This window comes from Rhea pennata, chromosome 18 (assembly GCF_028389875.1).
Source record: "Rhea pennata isolate bPtePen1 chromosome 18, bPtePen1.pri, whole genome shotgun sequence".
Classification (NCBI taxonomy): Eukaryota; Metazoa; Chordata; class Aves; order Rheiformes; family Rheidae; genus Rhea; species Rhea pennata.
In genome coordinates this window covers 14,932,413-14,958,453 of record NC_084680.1, presented here as the reverse complement: position 1 = coordinate 14,958,453, position 26,041 = coordinate 14,932,413, and the positions used below count along the sequence as shown (strand labels likewise).

The window sequence follows — 26,041 nt, the reverse complement described above, 5'->3', positions numbered from 1 at the left end:
GAAAGGTCTAGGGCTGCAAGAATTCACAGCGAACAAATGAAAAACATGCTTTAGATTACTAGCCAATGTGAGCAGCACACAAATGTTACAAAATGTACTGAGGTTCAGCCAAAGTATGGATTGTCAATCTGTGTTAAAATTATTTTAGAAACCTGTTTGAATTTAGACAAATTTACTTTTCTTTTTTTCCTGGGAACATGATGGAATGTTAAAAACTGTTAATTGCTGTTTCTTGATAGAAATTACTAAAAAAAAAAAAAGGTAAAAATGGAGAGTATCAGCACTACTCTGATTATAGCAGCCTTATTTTATTTCTTTAACATTAAAAAAGAGGATCAGTTAATAAAAACAAGTAGAGACTGCTTTACACTACACAGTGAGATATACCCCATCTTTTTCCTATACATCAGTAAATGTATTGTGAAAACTGTATCAAGCAGGGACCTCCCTCATTTTGGAGATGAATCCTATGCAGTAACACATTCTTTCTTCCCAACTCCAAGAAAAATGGTAATACACATAACAGATAAATAACTTCTGTTTTGGATTATCATTAAATATTTAATCAGTAGCTGCAACACAACAATAAGACTTTTTAGTTGAGTCTAGTTTTTACATGTTTTAAGTACTATGAAAATGAGCTCATGACTCATGTTTATGAGAAGTTTGTATTAAGAGAAACCAATTAAAAAAAAGCACATAACTACAGCAAATAGATTATATAAAACCAAGAGTGAAATCCTGGTTTCTTAAAAACAAAGCAAAACAAAACAAAACAAAAAAAAACCTCACACTCAAATTACTGTCGTCTTCTTAAATGATCTGCAGTTTTCCAGAGCTTGCTTCCGTGTGCTGCCAAGAGATCCGAGGCAGCCCCGGCCCCCGAGCGCTGAGGTCACCCCGCAAGCGCTCTGCTTCGGCCAGCCCTCCGTGGCCGCTGGGAGGGGGAGGCCCCCAGCGTGTCTTTGCTGGTGGATCCCTTCTTCTTGTGGGAGGGGGAAAGCAGCTTATCCAACCAGAACTTGTCAGCTTGTTGCATGCTTGCTTTTTTTTTTTCTTTCCCTTTTTTTCCCCCTACCAGGATGTAAGTCCACCACAAAGGAACTGAAGTTCAAATAAGGCTGCTTTAGCCTTGTATGAAACGATGGATTCAAAACTTTAGAACTGGAATGCGGAGGTCTCCTCTTTCATTAAAAGAAAGTCTTACTGTACCTCCATGCTTACACTGTGGGAATGTGTGGTTTAGACTAAGGAGCCAAGCTGTGAAAAGTCTTAAAAAAGAAAAGGAGAAAAAAAAGAAAGGAAATAATTTTGTAGAACATCTAGTTATTTACTTTTCTAACTACAGGACACCACACAGAGCTTTTCAGCTGTAGATTTTAGGTCACATTCACTGAAGAGATATATTTCTGACACAATCAAGAAAGTGAGATGTCACAACTCCTATGGACGAGCTGTTCAGTTAACCTTTGATGAAAGCACGCTAAGGACTGAAGAAAGAAGCCAAAGGAGACAGGGTAAGACTGCTGCTGTAGTACAGCTGATTGCATTTAAAACATACATTTTTTTTTCTTTTAAATGTCCAGGGTCCAAAAACTGACTGGTTTGCAAAGCCAGCCTTTGGATAACAAATATTTTCTTGCAAGGCAGAGGTCATAAAATGCAAAAAAACTACCATATGAGTAAATGTAAGCTTTTCAAAGCTGCTACTACTTCCTAATATATGCAGCAAAATTGTTCTTTTCTTTTTCTTTTAACATATTAAAATACAGTTGTTAAAATAGTTAAGGCATTTTATGATGTCATATAGTAAAAAGACTTCTTTCCATTATTTTCAATAATATGAAATTTTATCTTATTTAATTCTGCATGTAACTTTAGGCTTCACGCTGCGTCAAACTGACTGCAAATGTATATGAATACTATATGCCTTTCATCAAACTTGCTATGACAGACTAATTTCTATAACAACGTTTCAAAAGGACTATGTGTATTAAAAATTATCTCCATTCAGTCTTTCTTACATTCATGTCTGATAAAGGAGATATAAAAATTCCTGGAACTTTAATAGGTTCTGCAAAGCAAACGTTCAAAAATTTTTGCAAAATTTTAATTTAAAAAAAGAACACAGCATTTGTGAGTACCTTTATATAAATACCTTTATGTAAACACAAAATATTTACTTAATGATCTAACTACAATTTTTCTTTAGCAAAACAAGTCACATTTTAATAAATGTGAGATCTATGTTTAAGGGCTATTATGTACTAAGTGCGCATGCGCATATGCACACACACACGCACACATAAACAGAGAACAAACACTTTTTGGATTGGATTAAGTGAAAATAAGGTGAGGCCGCTGTTAAGGGAAGTAATAGCAAAAGCAGGCTCTTTTTCCATAATTACATTCCCACTGTATGACAGAACTCTAGTAAAGCACAAAGAACAATCCACTAACAATGTTACTAAAATTCTTGATATTCCAGAAAGAAAATTAGTACCTCTTATAACAAAAAGACTACATTATTTTGCCAAAAACTTGAAAAAGAAAGATACACTGCAGTAAAGGATATGTAATCCTTTGAAGTTTCTCGCAGCACTTGGTACCATTTCAAAACAAAAGTTCTCCAAGAATTAGTGAAGATACTCTCATTCTGAAGAGTTTCATTTGTCATCCATTCCTCTCAGTAAAACAAAATTTTTACTTTTAAGAAGGATGAAGTTGTGGTAGAATCTAACTTCAGACACAATTTGAAATGGACAGAAAAATAGCATATGGAATGCATTAGACTGAGTATATAAAGAAATTAATTTGGTGTCTGTCGCACTGTTTACAACAGAATCAAATAAATAGTGGCAAAAAAGCAAAAGCCACTCCATCCCATAAGCTTGGAGTTAAGCTTTTCAGCTTGTCTTTATATCACCTTTTCTTAACTGAAACCACATGCTACGTGTCAGTCCTTCCTTTCCCCCTATTTACTTTAAAACTTCAAGCAAAATTTTAAAGGTTTTCCTAATACTTGTGGCATGCATACTACTGTGCAATATTTTCCACTGTGAACTGCTGTTTCCTCTTACCAACTCCCCCCAAAAAGAATGCTCAGTTTAGCAACAGTAGCCTTCCTCTAAAGCCAAACTATATGAGTTAATTTTAAAAGAAAATCCAAATCAATTTAAGTTCCCCCCTCCCCCCTGAAAAGACAGCAAAAATTAACAAATTGCATCATCTGTGAGGGCTACAATGAAAGGTTTTGAGCGGATTAATATAATTCTATGCAAGAGAACATTTGGGAGAGGGAGGAAGATGAGTTGAGTGAATGTTCTGAGAAAAGAAGCAGGCAGTAAGAAAGCAAGCAGCTTCAGAAAATTCATGCATATCTTCCTTATCACAATGGTGTTGTGAAATCCAGATCAAATTACTGGCCTAGTGCCTGGAACATGCCAACTAACTGTAAGGCCACAAACACTGACTATCAAAGGACTCTGCAGAGGCAAAACTTAGCATTTATCTACAAAAAAACAAAAAAACCCACAAAACCCCAAAACAAAAATCAAAAAAAAAAAAAAATCCTCTCATCTTTTCTGATCTTTTTATAGCAGGATTTTACATTTTCAACATCTTCACTCCATCTGCTTTTACAATCCAATTAAAATGTACAACTCTTCACTAATCTGAAAGCCCCCTTTTTAATATCATAGGCAAAGTGTATTAAAGAAATGCTGTGAAGGTTTGAATAAGTAAGTGTGCATGCAGGTCTAAATGTAGAGCTGAATGCACATACTTTTAACTGATAATTTAGAGCCTTTTAAAATATTCAGATAGGTGGAAAAACTTAAATTCAGCAAACATGAGATACCCACTTTTTGCACACTGGTATTTTCTCTCATTTCCCTGTATAACTGTTGTGCCTTAGAAGAAAAAAGTAACAGTGATACTGTATGTATAGATGAGTTTATTTTGATGTACTAAATCAGTCTGTGACAAAATCCGTTTCAGTGGATGAATTGTTGTGGGTAGGTCATATTTAATATGGTGAGACAAGCAGTCATTTGCTGGGCTGGCTTTTCCTATGAACCTTACATGCTGTGGTACCTTTTGTGTAGTTTCCTCAAGCATTTACATATATAAAAGAATGGATTGAGGTGTGTTAGCCCTTTCAGTAATTAGGCCTAAAAAGATAAACTGGTTTATTTGATCACTTATTCATACTTAATTTGATATTTGTTCTTTCTGAAGAAACAACATTTGGAAAATTTACAGGAAATCTTCACTGAACAAATAATGAGGCTGGGAATAAATTGCGAGTGTTGGACCTTGCCGGTTCACTCTTCAATGAAAAGAAAATCACCTATTACCAAAAAAAAAAAAATTAAAAAAAAAGAAAGCAACGGTAACATATAAATAAAACCACAAAAATGAAATAATAAATAATAAACCAAATAAACCAAAACTGTCTGTAATTAGCTCTCTTAAAGGTGTAACGCTGTGTGCCTTCTGGGGAGTCCAAGTGACAGTGATAGAAAAGGGTAGCAATTTGTTTTAAGAATAGTATTTGTTATCTCAAAAGGTACTATGAGATAAATGGGGAATCCTATTTTATTTTGACAGTTTACAGAACACTCCTGCTTTAAGTATAAAAAGTCAATTAGAAAAATCTCTTCTTTCATCCTGTTTTACAATGATTATCATAACCTGAAGCCTAACAGAGGCTAAAAATGCCTCCTCAGTTCCTACGTTGCATCATACAAACCACTTAGAATCTATTTTAACATTTAAGAGAACTGCTGCTATCTTCATCATATAGCTGATTTTGAAGTATTAGCACCTCAAAACAAACTGGTAAAGCAGTTTTTTCTTGTCCCTCTTTGCAGTACAATTAGCTATACTGCAACTCAAATGGTCACTGAAGTCCCTAGAAATTCCCTTGTGTAACATCTTGGTTTTAGCATGGAAAATAGCCTTCTCTGTAAAGCAGTCTCCAAGGGTAGATATAGTTTCACGTATCATTTGTACAAAAGCTGCATTTATATAACTCAATGCATAAGCTTTCATACCTACAGTCCTCTAGCTTAATAACAGTTTACTATATATACATACATACATATATATATATATATATATATATGCACGCCTGTAGGAATGTCTCATGCCAATTAAATTTAATATACAAATCTTGTATTTTACATCAAAATCCAGACCATTCTTTTTATATATTTTTGTTACATTTTTCCTGACAAGATCTACCAAGCTCATTATTTTGCTTTTGTATTATTCTGCAGTGCTACAGCGCTGGTGATATCTTCCTTAAATGTCAAAATGTTTCCTCCTTGAAGTAAACCAATAAAAAGCTTATTAAAGTTCATTGCTTAGGCACCATCCAGTGATTTTCCTATGGTCTCAGCACTTTTTGTACAGCACTGAAAATGTAAACTGTAGAAAGAGCAAAGTATAATCTTGCAGAGACTAAAAATCAATTTCTTAATGGTTGAAAGATATGACATCACAAAATCCCTTTAGGTCTAGGCGAAACAGTGATAACAGTATGTATCAAAGCTTTTGTGAATGCCTTTCTTTCCAACATAATATGGCAAACGTCTCAATTATGTCACTAAAAAATTTCATCCAACAAAAAATAACCATAGCATTGAAGAGTTACTTGTGGTATTTTCAAAGAAACTTAATGATACACTAGTATGTTATTACAAGTCATATTTTTCAGTTGATGGAGATAGACATTCATTCTCATTTGCACACAAACCCCATGGATATGTAAAATATTCCATGAAATCTGAAAAAGATAGTTTAAAAACAAATGTGTGCCTGTCAATTTTGTAAATATGAGGTCTTTGAAGAATGGCATCAGAATCAACAAATATTGAAAAAACGCATATATGCTGGAACACCCAAACTGAAGTGTATATTCTAAGTAACATTAAAAAAAAAAAAAAAAAAAAAAAACACGCAAACTACTGATATGGTCTCCTTTAATGTTTCTTCTTAAGACAAGCTGATAAAAAAAAAAAAAAAACCTCTGAACATGAGTCCAGTACATAGAAATATTTCTTAATTTCATGACAGTGATAAATTATATGTGAAACATCTATATAATTTCAGATGATAAAATATGACGATAAAATTTCAAATCTTGATGAAAAAATCACAAGTTTTAAGATGATTGTTACAATCAAAAGGCTAATATTTTTGACAGAACAAGTGCTCTATAAGTGCTCTAGAATATAGGATGGAAAAGTAATTCCAAGCAAAAGCCAAAGAAAAATTTTACTTGCTTTTTCTATTTAAGGGTCAGGAAAATATAGCCAGAGTCCAAAACATCTGATACTCCTTTACTTCCTCTTTTTTCCACCAGAAGATGGAACATCCTCAGCTGAACAATCAGTGAAGGAGCAAACCAACTCATTATTACCTACTTCCAGTCATATACATAGATAGATGAACATCTGGTCTACAACTAGAAATTTTACCAAAGCACTTATGTTGACTAGGAGTATGAAAAATAATAGTTACAATCCGCAGAGCAATGTTGCCAAAATCTTCACATAGATGCAGTTATATTGACAAAAGATAACAAACAAAAAAAAAATCCTTTTGCATGAATACAGTAACACTACTATCAAGTAGTGTTAATTTATACAAAATTAAATAACCTTGATTTTAGTGGCTTCTGAACTAGGGTGAGTTTTGCAATACAACTGCACCAGCTCAGCTCCCATGAAAAATCCCTTTAATTGTACACAAGCCTTGAACAACTAGAACCTAAACACAGAAACTAATTCAAATCTTAATACTTCTTCTAATTAGAAATTCTATTCGATATTTAAACTCACACTTACATACACTTTCCAGCTGTGATTCTTGTACTGCTGCTATTTTATTGGTATACTTGGAGAAGTTTGTTGGTGTACATAAGAGTGACATACTGTACCTTCCAGGAATTAAGAAAAATTGTAGCAGCCTGTAAGCATGCCTTTATATAACATTACTATATGCAAAGGAAAGGTTGAAGTTAAAAAAAAAAATCTACAGATACTTAGAGTGGAATTTTGCACTGAGGACAAACACAGCTTCCTCCCAGTCCAACACAGAAGAGCTAGGGGGAGGGTACAGAGATGGAGAAACAAGAAGAAATGAGTGATTAGCAAGTAGCAGCACTATTTAAGGACAAAGTATGAGCAATTACTTGGCACAAGTGCATCAGAAGAAAACTGAAAGCTAAGTGTGCGAGAGTCATAATAAATAAGATCCTCTTCCTCTCTCATGGGAAAGAAACCTTATGTCTTAACAGTATGATGCTCTCCTACTTAAAATAGGACAGCAAGATGTTCAAAAGTATTTAAGAGTGTTAGCCTTCCTTAGATGTGTTTCTATGGCTTCCTTCCCTACTTTCCCAGCAATTTTTTCTTTCTCTCCTTGAAAGATTAATCATGCAGAAGAGTTGGTCAAACATGCATGTTGGTTATAAAAGGTCAATTTCATCCAACTACAGAATAGAAGAAATGCCATTTATCTTCTGTTGACAGTAACAATAAGCTACAAATAGTCCCCAATCTGAACTATTTTAACTGAACAAGTACAGACAATAAGAGGCAGAAAGGAAGGGCATCTCAAGACTGTATGGCTCTTGTTGCTATTGTATGTGGAACATTCTTATTTCACCAGTGTTCCCTGCCTTCCAATGTCTTCTCTTACAGAAACACCACCTTAGAATAGGTTACAGGCAGAGAAGAGGTCATGAAAGAAAGAAGCATTTCAGCAAGGTCTAGTCATGGTGATATCCTTCACTGCTGGTTTACCTTCTGCATTTTGAAGGATGTTAAACAGACATTAAGATGAGGGTGATGAACTTGCCCCTTCCCATTTTTTATTTAACAATTCTTTAAAAAATATTAGATAAAAACTGTTATCCACTGCTTTGTAACTCTTTAGCCTAGAAAAAAAGTATGTTCACCCCATATCCTGTGCTCAATTAAAGACTTGAGATGCTGTAACAAGGACAAAAATAAACACTGAGGAAAAATCTAGCTTCCTTTCAGTGGTCACCATAAATGCAGTTTTTGAGGCAAAGAAAAGTATTTCAATTAAAATGGTGAAATAAAACCCATTTTACATCCACTATGCCAGAGACATTTGCAAGAACAGTTCATCTGTATAGAAATATGGGCCCTGGAAAACTGCCAGGGCCTCCAAGTGGGACCTGCTGTGCAAATGCTGATTATGTAAGTTAAGTTAAATTCACCCCAGACAGCTTTATGTTCCCTATTTTCCAGGATTCCAAATAATGTGCTTTACTCGCAGCAACCATGACAAACTCCAAATTTGTATCTGACAAGTTTTCAGGATTCTTGCCAGGTTCTATAAAACACAATCTCTTTCTAGTTGCAAAATAAAAATGAGTTTATTCCAAACTGCATAAGAAACTGAAGCATAAAAACACTTCTGAATGCTTTCAGAAGGATCAGTCCTGCTTGCTTTCGTTTTAAACATTTACAGAAATAGCTGTGGTACTTCTAGAGTTTCTCAAAAAAACAGAAAAATGTGACTGACTGACAACCATACTTCTGCTTACTACAAACAATTACTTAAGCATGTATATTCAGCTTACCTTGAAACTCTAGAAATTTTACTTAGAAGTCAGCTGCTGCCTAGAATCAGAGAATCATGGAATAATTCAGATCAGAAAGGACCTTATCAGGTCATTTGGTCCAATGTTTTTCTTACAAAGCAAGGCTAACTTCAGTATTAGATCAGGTTGCTCAGGGCCTTGTCTAAGTTCAAAGTTCACATGTTTCCAGGAATGAAGACTCCACAGCCCCTCTGGATGACCTGTTTCAGTATCTGGCCCCCCTCTTCACTTTGATATTCTTTTTTCTAACTTCCCAAATGAATTTTCCTTGAGGCAGTTTGTACCCATTGACCTTTGTACTTTCACTGTGCACTTTGGAGAAGAATCTCCATCTTCTCTATGAACATCCATTAAGTAGCTGCAGACAGCAATAAGATCTCCCTTTCACCTTCTCTTCTAAGGGTAAACGAAAACCACTCTTCAAGCCTCTCTTCATACATCCTGTCTGCCAGCCCCTAGCCATGTTGGTGGCCCTCAGCCAGACTCATTCCAGTTTCTCAACAGCTGTTAGGATCATCATTTCATGTCATTAAAAAAATTACATTGTACTGAATATGACCAAGCAGTAAGGCGACACTTACTTAAGCTCTGAACAGTGATTCTATGTCAAATATTTTACAAGTGTAACAAAATATGACAATAACATCACCCAAGTTTACAAGAATACCCAAACAGCCTTTATTGGCTAAACAGGCTCCATATTGTATATTAAAAAAAATTCAATTATATATACAAATGCATAGTAAAATTCAACAAAGTTATCAGACAGGCACAATATCTAAGTGTTGCTTGTGCAGTTGACCAGAAAATGTTTGCTGACAAGGACATTCATGGTAGCACTGCCAATGCTAAGCTCATGCTTCCTAGAAGATCATTGCCTATAAACAACTGGTATTGAGGTCATGGCAAAATTTATTTATTTTTTTTAAAAAAAAATCAGTCAAATTTGCACTTCAAATATGAAGATACTCTGAGGACTAAATTAAACTAACTTCACCAAGATAGTACTGTTGCAGGATGTCAATAAACACTAGTAGCTAATTTTAGCAGGTGGGAGATTTTCTTTGCTCCTCAGACACATCTGCGTGTGCATTTCCCTGTCTCCAACACAGGCCATTAAGCAAAGTGAGTAGGGTGAGTGTAAAGAAATTGAATGTTCCTAGGGAGAGTCACAATAAATGTAAGTTCTACTAGTCTGGGAAAACAACAGATTTCACTGCCCATGATATTTGGGCAGTAGAGTTTTTAATTTATAATTATTAAGGACTCACAAGAGCACCCCCCCCTTAAAAAAAAATTACTGTAATGCTCAAGACTGCTGACCAAAGTAAAATTGTTTTTGTTTCATACAAGCCATACCTCCTGCAATGTACAGATCTTTTTACTACATACAGTCATAAAATACTGCAAAATAGCAATTAAATACTTTCAGAACTTTCAACAGCACAGAATTAGTAACGTTTTGTTCACATTTAAAGGTTACATTTGTAATTTTAAGAAATGAAAATGTAATTTGTATTTAAATGAAAGCACCAATGTTGGAAACTTATGTGGTAGTTGACTGGAAGAAAGGTCTTTTCAAGTCCTGTTATTTATTACTTAATTTCTTGTGGTTCTTGGCAGGTTTTAGATAAGCCAGCAACTACTAACTACAGTTCTGGTCATAGAATGATACAACCAATCCTGCTGAACAAGTGTCTCATCTATTCACTTACATATCAATTACTATGAAATATTCATAGTTATTTTGTAAGCTTTAGAACACATTCACCAGTGGGAAGTTGTAACTGATTTCCTATTTGTTACTTACTGTTAAATTTATTTTAAAACAGATTTTAGAAGTTCTTTGTAGAAGAAAATTTGTCCAGAAATAAAGGAACATGATCACAGCAAGATTCATCTGTTTAATGTTATTAGCTGTTCTGGGAGCTACTGCAAGCAAAACACAGGAATTTGAAAGCAATGATGAGGAAACAGAGCAAGAATTCATTTATACCAACAGGTATAAGCGTTCCAGTGACACACAGGACAAATGCACTTACACCTTCATTGTACCTCAACAGAGAGTGACGGGTGCCATTTGTGTTAATTCGAAGGAACCTGAGGTTCTACTTGAAAATAGGGTAAATAAACAAGAATTACAATTACTTAACAATGAGCTTCTTAAACAGAAGAGACAAATAGAAACTCTCCAGCAATTGGTAGAGGTGGATGGTGGGATTGTTAATGAGGTTAAACTTTTACGAAAAGAAAGCAGAAATATGAACTCTCGTGTCACACAACTCTATATGCAGCTATTACATGAAATCATCCGAAAACGGGACAACGCCCTTGAACTTTCCCAACTTGAGAATAAGATTTTAAACCAAACTGCAGACATGTTGCAGCTTGCAAACAAATACAAAGACTTAGAGCATAAATACCAACATTTGATGTCAATTGCCAATAATCAGTCAATAATAATAGCCCAACTGGAAGAACACTGTCAACGAATGCCATCCATAAAGCCATTGCCACAGACTCCACAGCCACCAAACAAAGTGTACCAGCCTCCTACTTACAATCGCATTATTAACCAGATATCTACTAATGAGATCCAGAGTGATCAGAACTTAAAGGTTCTGCCACCTACCTTACCAACCATGCCTGCAGTTACTAGCATTCCAACTTCAACTGATAAGCCATCTGGTAAGTAATTTTATTGTCATGTCTACATTAATTTATGCTAATATGCAGTGAATAGCAGTGTAATAATTTTATCAAAATGCAGATAGAATTTATTTAGCAAAATAAATTCAAATAAATGATTTTGAACAGACTGAGATTCAGTAAAGTCTGAGGTGACTGTATATATTGAGCCCACTGAACCAACTATTAAAACTGCAAAAGCCCTTCCAATGAGAGCGCTTAACACTATAATGCAGCAGGGTAATTGGACTTGTGCTTTTCAGGGCCACTGGACTTGAGGTTGCTACTGTATGAAAGTACTTTAACACTGTTTACCACAAGGTCTAATCCTCTTCTTTCAACTATAAAAGAATTCATTACAGTGATTCAGAGTTCTTTAGACACAGTGCTACTGTCTTATTATCCACAGTGAAGATTGCTATAGGTTTCAGATACTGCAATAGCCCATTTTAAGGTTTGTTCTTGTGAAAAGCAAAGATCTATGGAAACCGTAAGTTACACTGGTTCCAAGCTTGTCACTGGTACAAATCAAGTACTAAAAAAACCCAGCCAAACACCCCTCCCCCCCAACTTGTTAATATATGATAGGATACTGCAGAAATTGACATTCTAAAACAAAGCATAAATGAAATTAAGGACTGTCTAAAATATTTAAACAAACATCTCTTTCAGCACACTATAGTTTGGACAGAGTTCACCGACTGATATTCTAAACTATGGAATATACATTACATTTCAGCTTGTCACATCCTGGCTTCTGTGACGTTAGGGTAGTATTACTAATTTGACCTGTTTCCAAACATTTTTGCAGGGGAGAAGATAGAAAAAGGAAGTATGAGTAACTGAGTGAGATGGAAGAATCTGTGAGTGATTGAATTAGGAGAGTTAATCATGATTTTTAGACTTCAATCCAGATTTAAGTCGCATTTGGTATTCAGATGCATGTGAATGGCCATCATTAGCTCTAGATACACTGCACCATTTGAGAATAGATCCAAAGTTAATTAAAGTCAATAGAAAGAGTCTTAGTGAATCAAATGGGACTTTTGGACCCAACCATTTAAATAATTAATTGATGTTCTAATATTATTTTTTCTGCACTGCTATGCTTTTTCCTTCAGAATATAAAGGGCAATAGATTCAATTCAAACAGTGATTTTATGGATCCCTCAGTTTTTGTTATTAATTACTGATCTGCATAGTTTAGAACTGTCACATAAGCCTTAGCTCTGGCTAAAACATGTTCTTAGCTCTGGAGTGAATAAAGCTGACAGTAGTACAGTTCAAAAACCATTGATTTACTTGTTCTTAATGTGGATAAATCCTCATTTCTGTTCAGTTCCTGAACCTTTGCTCCTCATCTTTCTCAAAATAGCAAGAGTCTATGTTCACTTTTGCTGTCAAGCTTTTAGATCCTTAATTTTCAGTGAGAGTTATTTTGAGATTCTGCAGTTTTCCTAATGAGATAATTGTTATGACTATGGTTATGCAGTTTTCTTAATTAATATGAATAATTATATTAATATCAAATTATTATCAAATAAAAAGGAAAATAGTCCTAGCTATTTTTGATTTTTTATATATATAAAGATAAAACACATCTCAGCAGCCTTACTCCAGGCTAAGATAAAATGGTAAACAGACTAAGATTATCCAATCAAATAAAACCACAGTAATACCCAACAACCTTCCATACAGGACAACCTACAGCAATGCTTGTGTCTTAACAGTTCTGAAGAGTATCATAGCATATTCAGATCAAACTATTTTTAATATACCTGTTGTAGTAAAAACAGAGAAAGAAAACAAGAAAATGCATTCTGGATGTCTGATTTAGACATGTTAGCTGCAGAGACTTTTCCTGTTACTTCACCAAGAGAAAACTACTGTCTATACCAGATGTCTGAGAAGAATGAGCCACACAATATCACTAATCACTATTCATCCAAATTTTATTTACCTGTGGCTAAGACTGAACTACTGTAATTCATGACATCTGCAGGTATCATACACCTTTTGTGTAAACATTTATGAAATTACAAGACTGTTGATCTAGCATATGATAATTCTTACATTTGTACAGCTCCAGAAAGGAAACTGTATCTGCTCTGTACAGGGCACTTTCATTCTGGCTAAGACAGGACCAAATGGAAACAAGTGATGGCAAAAGGGTGTTATATGTGCATATATAAGACACTTTAATGTCTTAACAGTTTTGCCATAAACCAGAATGCAGGCTTTTGTAATCACATTAGAGATTAGTTGAACTAGATGATTAGAAAACAGTAGATAAAGAATCTAAATTCACCTTTAGTTCCACATATTTCCAAAAATAGTTCACATATTATGGGTCCAAATTTAGGAACACAAAAACAGTCTGTTTTTCAGTGTGGGCAACATGCACTTGCTTCAAAAACAGAGAGGCGGTCCCATAGACATCTGAAACCAAGAACTGAAATAAGAGTTAGTCACACGACCTGCACACAGCATATTTATCAGGCTATTAGCAATATGGTGAAGTATGTGCATTTAACAAAGTGTGTTGGAAGCTGTGTTTCAGACAAACACCTGTTCATGCTTTTTTGTCATAGGTGATTCTAAGGAGAAATAAATGTGTTTAATTTGACAGTTACAGTATTTGGTAATCCTAAAGAGTTTGTCAAAGATGAATTGACCTAAATTTACATTGTGAAACGAAAGACCTAGCTCTATGTTAAAAAAAGGGGGGGGGGGGTGAGAGAGAGAGAAAATCAGGTCTATTACAATTTCTTATGAGCAATACACTACAAGATAGCCTCTTTAGTAATTAAATTTTAGCTCAGATCTCAAAGTAGGTTCAAGCTTAGTCCAATCTTCTCTGACAAGGCATTCCACTGCTAGTGACAGATGCTGTATTTTTTTTCTTTCATGTAAGATTCCTATCAGTCCCCTCATAGTATTCCGAAATTGTTAAATGATCTTTTAAGATTTATTATACATAATAAAACCAAAAGATGGACTTTCATTAAATACATGATAGAAATATGAAGGGGAAAGTAGGGAAGAATATTAGAATAATAGAAAGTAGGTCTAGATGGAATCTGAAAACACCATCTGCCACTTCCCACAAAGCAAAATTGTATGTCTGTATATGTCAAACTGTTTTTCTCCGATGAACTATCTGAACTGTCTTGCTGTAACTACTCATCCTATGGATAGGAGATATGGAGAACAGTTTTTTCTTCCTCTTCTACATTATGCTTCCCTTCAACTTCTGTAAATAAAATATCCTTCAATTGTTCTTTTAAGACCTATTAACATTCCTGCTACACTCTTCTGCAATCTCATCAGTTGGTCCACATCGTCTATGAGCTGCTGAGTGCCCAAACTGGACAAACAATGATAGCTGAGGCCTTATCATCACACAGCAGAACAGAAAAATTATTCAAGGACTGCACAGGACTCCTATTGATACATCTTCATATAGTATTTCCTTTTTTTTACAATATAAAACACTGACTCATGTTCAACTTGCAATCCAGTAGAACCCCCAGTTCCTTGCCTGAAGAAGTGGTGTTCATCTGGCTATTTTCTATCCTTATTAGTGCAACTGTAACTTCTATTTCTGTAAGAAAAATCTGTGTCTACCAAATAATACCACTCTTTCACCTCACCACTTCAACCGTTTAAGATGATTTTTAATTATAATCATGGCTTCTCTCATGCTTGCAGTGCACCTCCACTTAGTGTTACCTGCATGAAGTAATTATTCTCTTTGTTCTTGTATCAAAGCTGCTGTTGGAAAATACAGAATAGCAACAGATACAAAACAGACATTTAATCTGTGATTGTAAATTAATGTGATACTGCCTCAGAGGTAACTGCTCTCCACATGTAGTTTTCACAAAGTTATTCACTTACCAAACACTAGTTTCATCCAGCAAGTTTTTCAAATGTAACATTGAAAAACATTTTCCTAAATGACAGTGTCAAAGCCATAAGAATCATAAATGGTGATAGTGGTGGTGGGAGTGAACTAGATCTCCAGAGGACCCTTCTTCAATGAACAAGAGCTTTAGACTAGTTGAAATAGATTACCTCTAGAGGATCCTTCCAATGTCAACGACTTTATGATATGACATTTGCTATTGATCCCTTATCTACATAACACATCAGAAAAGGAAGTATCACATTTGTTCTGCACAAACTTTTATTTCTCTCCTTATCTTCTAATTTGCTATATTTGATCGTTCCAGAAAAGAACTGAAGTTAAGCTATCCTTTCCTCACGCCCCCCCTTTTTTTTGACAAGAAACATTTAATACCTTTTCCTCATCATCCAGAACTTTTTCCATTTTCCAAGCACATCTCAAACAAAATCCCTTCCCACAGGTAGTGCTCCAAAAGCTGCTTCAGCTAGTTCTCTGTAAGTGTCTGGAACGCATTTGAAAAACTCTGCTTAGGCCCAGCCACTGAAAATAATCTACATATGATTTTATCCAGTCCTTTCTGTACTGTCTCGAGTTCTCAACCTGTATCAATGTTCCTGGCTATCCATCTATAGCTGACCTGTTAAATAAAAACTGTTTCATCCATCAGCAATTCTCCTTCCTCACTCAATAGCAGACCAATGCTTTCCTCTTGATCATAGACTTAACACTTCTCTCACTAGTTTTATTTTGTCCACATTGCACATATTAGCCAGTAATTTGACACAGGTAATATCTGAACATTAGTAAATAATTTCAGGGCTGAGAATCAGAGAATCATGGAATGGTAAGGCTGGAAGGGACCTCTGGAGATCATCTAGTCCAACCCTCAGCATAGCCCTGTATGGGGACTGAACCCACGGCTTTGGCATTAGCAGCATCATGCTCTAACTACGATTCTACTTTATCTGAGCTTTCTTACACTTTCAGAGCTATTGAAAAGCTCACGATATGAGCAAGTCAGTTTCTTACCATTCTCCATAGTCTTCCACATTAGCAAAATCCATTATGTTGTCCTTAACAGAGGCTCTTTAGGAAACTTGTAGACTCTTCTGTTGGACTCATTTTCTATAGCATCATCTTTACCTATTCTCTGAATTCGCTGAATTCTGTTATATTCAAGTCCATTGCTTTGCTTTTCTATTCACTTTCCCTTCTTAAGAACTGTGGACATAATTATTTCATGGTCAAGATCACCTACATTGCTTTCCATTTCATGTTTTATCAGTCCTTCCCTGCTTACTAGTTCAAATCTAGTATTTCCTGTTCTGTATTTGCTTTCTTCATTTCATGTACTTATTAAAAAGCTGTCCTCAGCAAATTCCAAAAACTTGCTATATACTTTTTATCTGCTGTTTTCCTCTCCCAAGCAGATAATCACTTAGTTAGAGGTTAGTAATTCAATAAAATAATCACAAAACCCAATTTTTATTATCATACAGTAAAAATCTGTGGACAGCACAACATATATTTTCCAGGCTAGAACTGTCAAGTAGAACACAATACCTAAGATTTCCTGTAAACAATTATGTATTGTAATATTTTTATTCTCCTAACAAATCCACTGATGTTACTTGTTTCTGTCTACCTAAACTGCTTTTATCACTAGGATTATTTAACATGCAAAGGAAGGTGGAAGGATTGTCTTGAAGGAAAAGCAAAGCAAGCATTAGGTAAATACATTCTAGGAATAAAGAAAATACCCATCAAATGACAGATGCAACAAAATTAGAGAGCATAGGGGAAACCAAACAATTTTGCAAGTGGAATGCCAGCATACAAAAGTACAATTGATACAGTATAGAGAGATCAGTGCAGAGATGGATGGCAGCATGTATAACTTTTTTTTTAAAGTTTATTAGTGATTGTATCACAACTTTAAAAAAGAGGAGCATGCTGAAGAAGTATTTCCATCAATATACATGAAATAAATGTGCAAATACCATAGATGTCTCAAAGACTACAATAAAGGACAATAAAAACTATTAGACAAAGTATTGTGATTTGTATTTGTAGGGCATTTTAAATATTCTGATCTCTTTTTGGATAACAAGCATCTGAACATATATCAAATATCATGTACTTTAAAAAAGGAGACTGCGGGAATAAAGGAGTAATAAGTGTCAAAAACTAAACCACATTTAAGTTAATTATGCACAAGAATTGCAAAGAAAGTGAAACTTCTATTCTTAAGTTACTTCACCTATTTCCCTTTCATTTGTATTAATGGCTTTAAGTTAAAATTACAATCAAAATTATATGAATCCAAGCTTCCAGAGCCTTGTGAAGCACTATTTATAATTACTGAACCCCACCAAAGGCAGAAAACATATGTAAGAGCCTGAGATACAACACCTCATATCAGGAAAAAGTAAAATATTATGTAATGTGAAAATATCAATGTAAAATAGAATTAGATAAATCTTGTTAATTCATAACTCCTCAGCCATGAATACGAACCAATACAAGTTAGGAATTTGGGGGAGAGGGTACAGTAAAATCATACCACCCCACACACTTTAGGAAGAACATCTGAAAAAGTATTTTCTGTTTAGCACAACTTAATTTTCAAGTCAGGGCAAAGTAGTGAAATGTGATTAGAGATTTTTTTTTGCCCACTTTGTTATATAGCATGCTTTTTTTCCTTTAAGGACAAAAATTCTATCTTCAGAATCTACTTTTCATTGTTAGCTGGGGGTTAACTGCAATACAACAGTTAGCCATATTCATTTATTCTATTATATTATTAACAAGCCTTCAACAATAGCTAAATCAAGTGAGTCTGAAATCATTAAAATCATGCCAGAAGTGCTTAAAAAATGAATTTGAAGCCAGGCTTCAGTAACAGGTGCTCTGACACAAGCATTCCCCTTGCTTGTTGTTTGTTGGAGCTCTAGCATTACAAGGTATTTTTTTCAGTAGTTGTTTTCTTATGTATGTAGCAATCCCTCTTAAGACAATTTTAAAAATTGACAAAACAATACAATAAAAAGTTTACTATCTGGGAGACTTAAAAGGATTAAGCACTGCAATATAAAAGATTTCAGCGTGTAATTAAATACAGAAAAAACGCATACCAACATGGAATCTTGTCATGGTATTTCAGACCAGAATCTAGCCTTGTGCTACGTGAGAATTCTAAAAGATAGAATAATCTATCCACGATAAAACTTTATTTGGCACATTTTTCCTAGATGCTGAATTCTGAAGAATTTTTAAGAATACAATCCAAACAGAACTAATGACTGCAGATGAGAGGGATTAAGGAGATTCAAGGCACAAAGACAGGGCTTGAGGAAATGTAATCATACAGGTTTTTAGCAGTATCACTGACAATTTTTGAACCTTTTTCTTGTTCTTCAACTTAAGATTCATTCCTCTCACTGGCAAGGATGGGTGCAGGTACAAAGCAATCCAGTGAATCTCAGACAATCAGTTATAAGTTACTACGATCTTTATCTAATAGAATACATAATCTATTCATTACACAATTCTCTCCATCTTATGCATCCATCCCAAATTACTTTTGTAGTTAAAAGTGTGTTTTATCCAATGAACAGGCTCCTAGATTACAAAGGTACTACAGCTCTACTCCTCAAAGGTCTGCCTGACTTCCTAGAAGTAATTTTATCAAGACTACTTCTCTGAAAGTTAGGATCCTCCCATTCTTTCAAGCGAAGATAATAAGGCCCTTGCTTGTAAAGCACACTAAGATTTCAGAAGGAAAAGAATACATTTACATTTAATTATTAAAAAACACCACAGAGAACTGTTCTTTTCACCTAACAGCAGTAGATACGCTACAGAGGAAGTTAATATAATTGCACCCCATTTTTTTTTTAAATCTAAAATGGCAACATCAGTCACTGCTGGCCCAGCATCTTTCACAAGAAAGAAATTAATAAAGAAATATTCAAATAGCTGCACAGCTCCATAGTTGAATGGTAAATTGCAATTTACATAACTATCAACTACAAATAAGACAACAACTGTACGTTGTGTCATATGAAACAATAGTATAACTAGTATGCTGTTACATTTACTTCAGCAAAAGACTGATAAAAGGCATCTGAACTGAAATGAGTTTAAGCATCTTACAGTTAATATATTATGTATTACAAAATAAAGTGCTTATTTTTTCTGCATATTTTTTCTACATGAATATTTATAAAGCAAGCTAGCGCATGTTACTTAGAATTTAAGACCTTCAGAGCAGAGACCCTCTTTCCATAATGACCTTCTATAGTACCATGACACATTATCTTCTATTCCTACACTCAGGTATTACTTTAAAGCAAAAACCTTGTTGTGACTATGACCCAAAATAAGATACTCATTAAGAAATATTTCTCTGTCATGTTTGAAGTATCCTTCCAAACCTACTATTACAGATTTACTGAAATATGATTTAAATGTAAACTGAACATTTGCCCCACATTTCTAAGTCAAAATGTGGTTTCCAAATAACAACAAAAAAAAAGTGACAGACTTCAGAGGCAAGGCATACAGGATTAGCATCTTGTCAAAATGCTTTTGCTACTAATTTTTTTTTGAAAGTAAAGAAAAATGTTAAAAACAGCTGGTTTTGATTCCCAGTAGAACAACTTGGGATTTCAAACATAGCAGTTCACAAACTGTTTACTTCCAATTCTTATTTTTTCATTTTTTTTTCCACCCATGTCCAAAAGGCAGATAGGTAGCTGTTGCACAAGAGACCTAGACAGTTGGGCCTTTACTAAAATTATTGACATAGTACTCTATCAGAAACCTGAAGACAGGGAAAACAGTGGAATGCATCACCAATGCATAAATTAAAAGTGTTAAAAGAAAAGGTAAAATGTTTTCAAGTACAACAGAGACTATTTAAAGATACCATTTTGGAAATTCAGAAAAATCCATCTATCCAAAAAGACTTTAGAAGGACCAGGAGATGTTGTCATGGTTAAGCAGCATGGTAAGCAATCACTCTTATAAGAAAGAAGGCATTATTCAAAGCACTGAAGTCCTGCTTCAAGGACACACTAAAGTCTCAGGAACAACTTGCAAAAGGCATTAAAAATAATAAACCTGTATTCTAATACATCAAGAACACAAAACTTGACTAAGTGTCTATAGGGAAAGATAAAAGATGCACTCAGAAAAAAAAGTCAATAGAAAATCTAGATTTTTTGACATGTGTATTCACTGACGAGAAGCTTTCAGAGGTTCCTGTATTGCCTTTGTAATTGGCAAGGAGGATACTGTGAAGGATCCCTTCTCAGACTGAAATGTTGGTAGGTAGAAGAGATTATAGAACAAATGAAGAAAGTGAATACTAATGAATTGTGAAGACTTGTGCATATTCCCCAAGAGTTCTAAATTAATCTGAACATGTAACTAGTAACTACTGTGTAATCTCTTACTAAAACATGTTTTAAAAACCTTAATTGATTAAAAATATTCTAAGAACAACAGAATAAGGAGTAAACATATGAATCATTTTTGGATAGAATCAACTCTGCTTTTGTAATATTGCTTTTGTATCACTTTTAGAAATTTTTGAAAGCATCAATGTCTATGCAGACAGATTTCTAGTTCACATACATCATGATGTATATGAATCATGTGAACCCTGCAGAGGTCTGTGCTAGGACCAATGTTCTACATTCTCTTGCATTTCTAATACCAGACATTTCAGACTGTAAGCTTTAGTCAAAAATTTGGAAGGTTAACGTCTGAAAAAACACGTCACAGAAAAGTAGTTGCAAACTCTTCTTTAAAGTTTTTATAATAATTAAGATTAAAGCATTTTATGGAAAAGAATCATGTGCAGTACAGCATTTTTACATGGTGGCTTAGAAAAAAACTGTGAAATTTAGAAGCTGTATGTATTAAATCATAAACCGCTATGCATTTATTTTCATGAAGACAATATAAAAGACTAAGTTGACTATTGTAGGAGTTGCTTCCATGATGACTCTGAACTGACATGTTCTTTTTTGTTTTTAATAAGTTATACTACGTATACATTGTGATAAAATAAACAAAAACAATTTAAATTATCAGTTAATAATGTCTGTCTCCTTCCATCCATCATGATGAGTCATGTAACTATGTCACAGAATACTGTGTCTACACCTAAGCTGCCAGAAGTCTGAGCAGCCAACTATAACAGAAATGAAGAAGGATCTTAGAAGCAGCACTCTATTTACAGTCTATGAGTACAACTAAGGAAGCAAGAACACCACAGCATGGACGCAGACCAAAAAACTTGGATCACCTCCCTGTGCACTGACTTCTTGATTAAGTACTTAAGGAAACAAACAAAGAAAAAACCTCAAAACAAAGAGCTTCTTGCTACAGAACTAATTCATCACTAATTCATTTACTGAGTACAGGGATAGCCCTACTTCCAGTGCTTGGTAGTAAATTAAGGAAAAGGATAGACGAACAGAAATAATGTAAAAGAGAAGTTACTTGTAATAGCAACAATACACTTTGGTATGACTCCTAATAGAGAAGATCTGACATGCCCTCCTCCCTCAGAGTGAAAAAAATCAAGGGTCTTTGACCTTGAGGATTCTTATTAACTCTTTTCTGCTTGACTAAGCTCTTCTTTACGGACTCTTATGAAACTCAAGAAATAAGCAGGTGTTCTCTTTCCCCAAAATGGGATAGGATTATTTGTAAGTTCTGTAAATGTAAAACATTTTTAAAGTCTCCTCAATTACCTAAAATATCTCTCACTGTATAACAGACACTCTATATTACAAATCTGAATTTTTATTTTGTGTTTAGCTTACTATTTATTAGAATGCCAACAGTAATGCCTACATTATTATTTTATGCAGTTGATTCCATTGTTAATATCCTTGCCATTGACAATTTTGAAAATTTAAAAAGTTGAAAATCTCAGAGAAAGAAACTAAGTTTATCATTTTGTTTTCTAAAGGAAAAATATTAATATTTATCTTTGGAATAATTCATGCTTAGTTTCTTTATAGTCAATAGTCTTACATTTCAGTTGCCTTAAAAAAAAAAAAAAAAAAAACCCTACTTGTATCAGTTACTCACTGCTCTCCCCCCAAAAAATTACAACAAATTAATCTGACGTTTAAAAATGCAGACATAGTGGAAACTATACCTTCAAAAGATGAAGAACAAATGCAGGTCCCAGCAGAAACAACTCTACTATAAAAAGAAAAAACTAATAATTCAAATATTGTCCTGTATTAAAGATATGCTCAATTACTCTTTGACTGCAGAATCCTTCTGTTTTGACACAGGGCCCTGGAGAGACTGTCTACAGGCATTAGAAGATGGTCATGATACAAGCTCCATCTATCTTGTAAAACCAGAAAACACAAACCGACTTATGCAGGTCTGGTGTGATCAACGGCATGACCCTGGTGGCTGGACAGTCATTCAGAGACGGCTGGATGGGTCTGTCAACTTTTTCAGGAACTGGGAGACATACAAGGTTAGGACAAGTGAACAGTTTAGTATCTTCTACCCTCTAAAAATTACTGGTAAATTTAATCTAAAGTGTGATTATTTTAGAGTCTGGCCAATAGTTCACTTGAAAAGAAGACATGCATTTACCTTTCCAGAAGAGGAAGCCTTTATATAACAAGCCAATTTTGGTTTGCTATTTAAGAATGCACTAGAACTTACCAATAAAACAGACAGAATATTAACACACTTCTCTTTCCTCCTTTCCAGCAAGGATTTGGTAACATAGATGGTGAATATTGGCTTGGTTTAGAAAATATTTATTGGTTAACAAATCAAGGCAACTACAAACTGCTCATAACAATGGAAGACTGGTCAGGTCGAAAAGTATTTGCTGAGTATGCTAGCTTCAGACTGGAGCCAGAAAGTGAATATTACAAGTTGAGATTGGGACGCTACAATGGCAATGCTGGAGACTCTTTCACTTGGCACAATGGGAAACAGTTCACCACGCTGGACCGGGACCATGATGTATACACAGGTTGGAGGCCCCTTTTTGTCTCCTCGATTTTTTTTGTAATAGGAAAAATTCATGCTCATACACAAAAAATTGAAATGAAATATTTTAGACAGTTGACAATTAGTAACTTGCAAAGCATGAACTAATTTATGCTCTCAAACCTAATTAGAACTAACACTGGAACAAAAATTCTCACTGAAATATTTAATATTTGAACTAATATATGAGTCTGTTACATACTATTGGGAGCTATTTGAGACAATAATGTTAGATTTATTACTGGATTATTTGTCACCCTTGGCCCATTTTCGAAGTTTATCTGTAGAATTCAAATACATGCGCCTGAAGAAGACTAAATTAATCTGTCTTTTACCACATGAAATCTCTGTGTAAATACACCACCAAAAAACTGTTTTGTTCTTAGCTAGTTTGTTTGCTCTAAGATTTTTCATTTGCTCCCAGGACTGAATTAGAATTTTCTTTTGCAGGTAACTGTGCTCACTACCAGAAGGGAGGATGGTGGTACAATGCATGTGCTCATTCAAATCTCAATGGAGTCTGGTATCGGGGAGGACACTACCGCAGTCGGTATCAGGATGGCGTTTACTGGGCTGAATTCCGGGGAGGATCATATTCACTAAAGAAAGTTGTTATGATGATAAGACCTAACCCCAACACATTCCACTGAAAGTCTCCTATTGGTTTGTTTTTTTGTTCTTTTTAAGAAGCATGTAAAGCTATACTGTTATTATCTGAAATTATCTTTTCAGAAACAAGGTATGTAAGATATTGTACATTTATTGCTAAGATATGAAGGCTTGTATATTGTATTTTCAAGAATCATTCTAGGAGAAAAACAAACTGAAGTGACATTATATTCAAAATGCCTCTTTGTACTAAAAGCAAATATTAAGCCTTTTAGAACTGGCAGTTGAGATGGACTGTAGATAAGTTTTCTGGTTTTTATTCCCTGTAATTTAAGTTAGATCATAAAAACACTGCCACAACATTTAAATATTTTTGTATGCTATGATATGTATAAATATTCTCAAATATAGGAAATATTACAAACTGTACAGCAAGAGTTTTATTATTATTAGCAATCATTTGACACAGGAAATAATATCCTTTGAACTAAGTAGCTGGTATATGTACATTGGTGAGATTATTCTAATTTAATCTTTGTTAACTGTCATTAATAAAGTTAGCACTATCTGCTCACAAACTCAAATTATATACCTAAACCATTATTATCACAATAAATTCAAACTTTGACCTTTTAATACATCTGCTCCTATCATTTACTATTTACTTTTGATTCAAATATTTTAGATTAAAAACTCAAGTCATTTTTCATACCAAAATGAACTGGCTACCTATATACGGAAATTGACTCAGATTTACAATGGCTATAGCATGTTGTATAGCCAACATGTTATACTAAACAATAAATACCACATTATTTTGTACCTGACTTCAGCCATTACCTGCTATGTAGCCTCTGTAGTCAGAATGGCTGAATACAAATTAGAGACTATCCAACTTTGCAGGCAAATGATGGATACTAGCATATTATCTATTTAATCCCCTTAGCTAGTAGATGAAAAATATATAAAGAATCTATCTGCAGTCAAGAGCAATGATATTTACCATATTTCACAATTATAACATATTATTTTTTGTCAATTTCTTAAACAGATTTACTCATCTATATTTAGAGGTCAGTAACAACTACAAAATACTGAGTAGAATAATTCTAATGTTCTGCAGAGGTCAGTTTTAGAACAGATCGTTGTAATGCCCATTTCAAAATAGAAACCACCACAAAAAAAAAAAAAAAAAAAAAAGTTAGAGAATGCACATATGAATGAAAGTAAAAGCCCCTGGCAGTTCAATGTATTTTTCAGTAAGCCTGTGAGACTTTGAGTGTGTGTGTATGTGTGCACGCGCATGCACATGAGTGCATGTGCGTACTCATGCACATTTTTTCCCCTTATTACCTCAATACTTCTTTACAAATGTATGCTGTGCATTAAAGTGATGTCTGATGTAGCATGTGTTGTATATAACTGAAAGTAGGGTTTCTAATATATTATTAGATTATTCCTGTAACATTGCATTCCTTTAATAAAGCAACATTATTTTGACATACTTAGATTTCATCCTGTTTCAGTTCAGATTACTAGAACAAAGAATAGATAATTACCTAATTTCACACAGCTCTGCCTTGTAATTCAAATCAGCTCTGATACGCAATTATTAATCTGTGTAAAATTTATGGCCCAAAATGGCAACATCAAAAGCAAAGCCATTCCCAACCAAGAAAAAATACTGAATTTTCAGGCATCCCAAGGAAGAAAAAGTTTTTGTAGGTCATACTTAAAGCCACAATTTTCAAACAATATTCAAGATTCATCTTAAACCAATTTATCTGCTGGACTCTGGAAAGTAATCGAGTATTTAATGTTTAGACACATTTAATATTTCTTATCTATTGGTTCTACAGCCTGGCCACAGTGTTCTAACAATTAGGATTGTAACATTAAAATAACTCCTATTGACACTGACACCAACCACTAGCTTTGTCAGAAGCAAACACATATATTGGACTGATGCCCACTTTAGGAAAGTCACTTATCAGGAAGTTCTTCAAAACATATGGTTTGTATGCATATCAATGTGTGATATGTCGATGACCACCCAAGACTTCCTGAAATGCTTTCACCTTAGGTTATGTCCATACTCTACTGCCTTCCAGTGCTCCCTCTGAAATGTACTACCAAAGCAAGTA

At 34.4% G+C, this 26,041-nt stretch overlaps 2 protein-coding genes across 4 annotated transcripts in view; one reads left to right on the top strand and one right to left on the bottom strand.

Moving 5' to 3' along the window:
- RALGPS1 (Ral GEF with PH domain and SH3 binding motif 1) overlaps positions 1-26,041 on the bottom strand; it is a 134,368-nt gene that overhangs the window by 65,607 nt on the left and 42,720 nt on the right. The gene's annotated exons all lie outside the window — the stretch shown is intronic.
- ANGPTL2 (angiopoietin like 2) lies at positions 1,056-25,401 on the top strand. The gene is made up of 5 exons (XM_062591029.1): positions 1,056-1,517; positions 10,477-11,332; positions 22,565-22,758; positions 23,001-23,271; positions 23,739-25,401. Exons 2-5 carry the CDS (start codon positions 10,525-10,527, stop codon positions 23,936-23,938), a joined length of 1,473 nt encoding a protein of 490 aa, XP_062447013.1. The 5' UTR covers positions 1,056-1,517; positions 10,477-10,524; the 3' UTR covers positions 23,939-25,401.

Coding starts and splice junctions, on each gene's coding strand:
- ANGPTL2 (XM_062591029.1), top strand. CDS start 10,525: ATGATCACAGCAAGATTCATCTGTTTAATGTTATTAGCTGTTCTGGGA. Junction 11,333..22,564: donor TTCAACTGATAAGCCATCTG/GTAAGTAATTTT, acceptor GTTTTGACACAG/GGCCCTGGAGAGACTGTCTA. Junction 23,272..23,738: donor GGACCATGATGTATACACAG/GTTGGAGGCCCC, acceptor TTTCTTTTGCAG/GTAACTGTGCTCACTACCAG.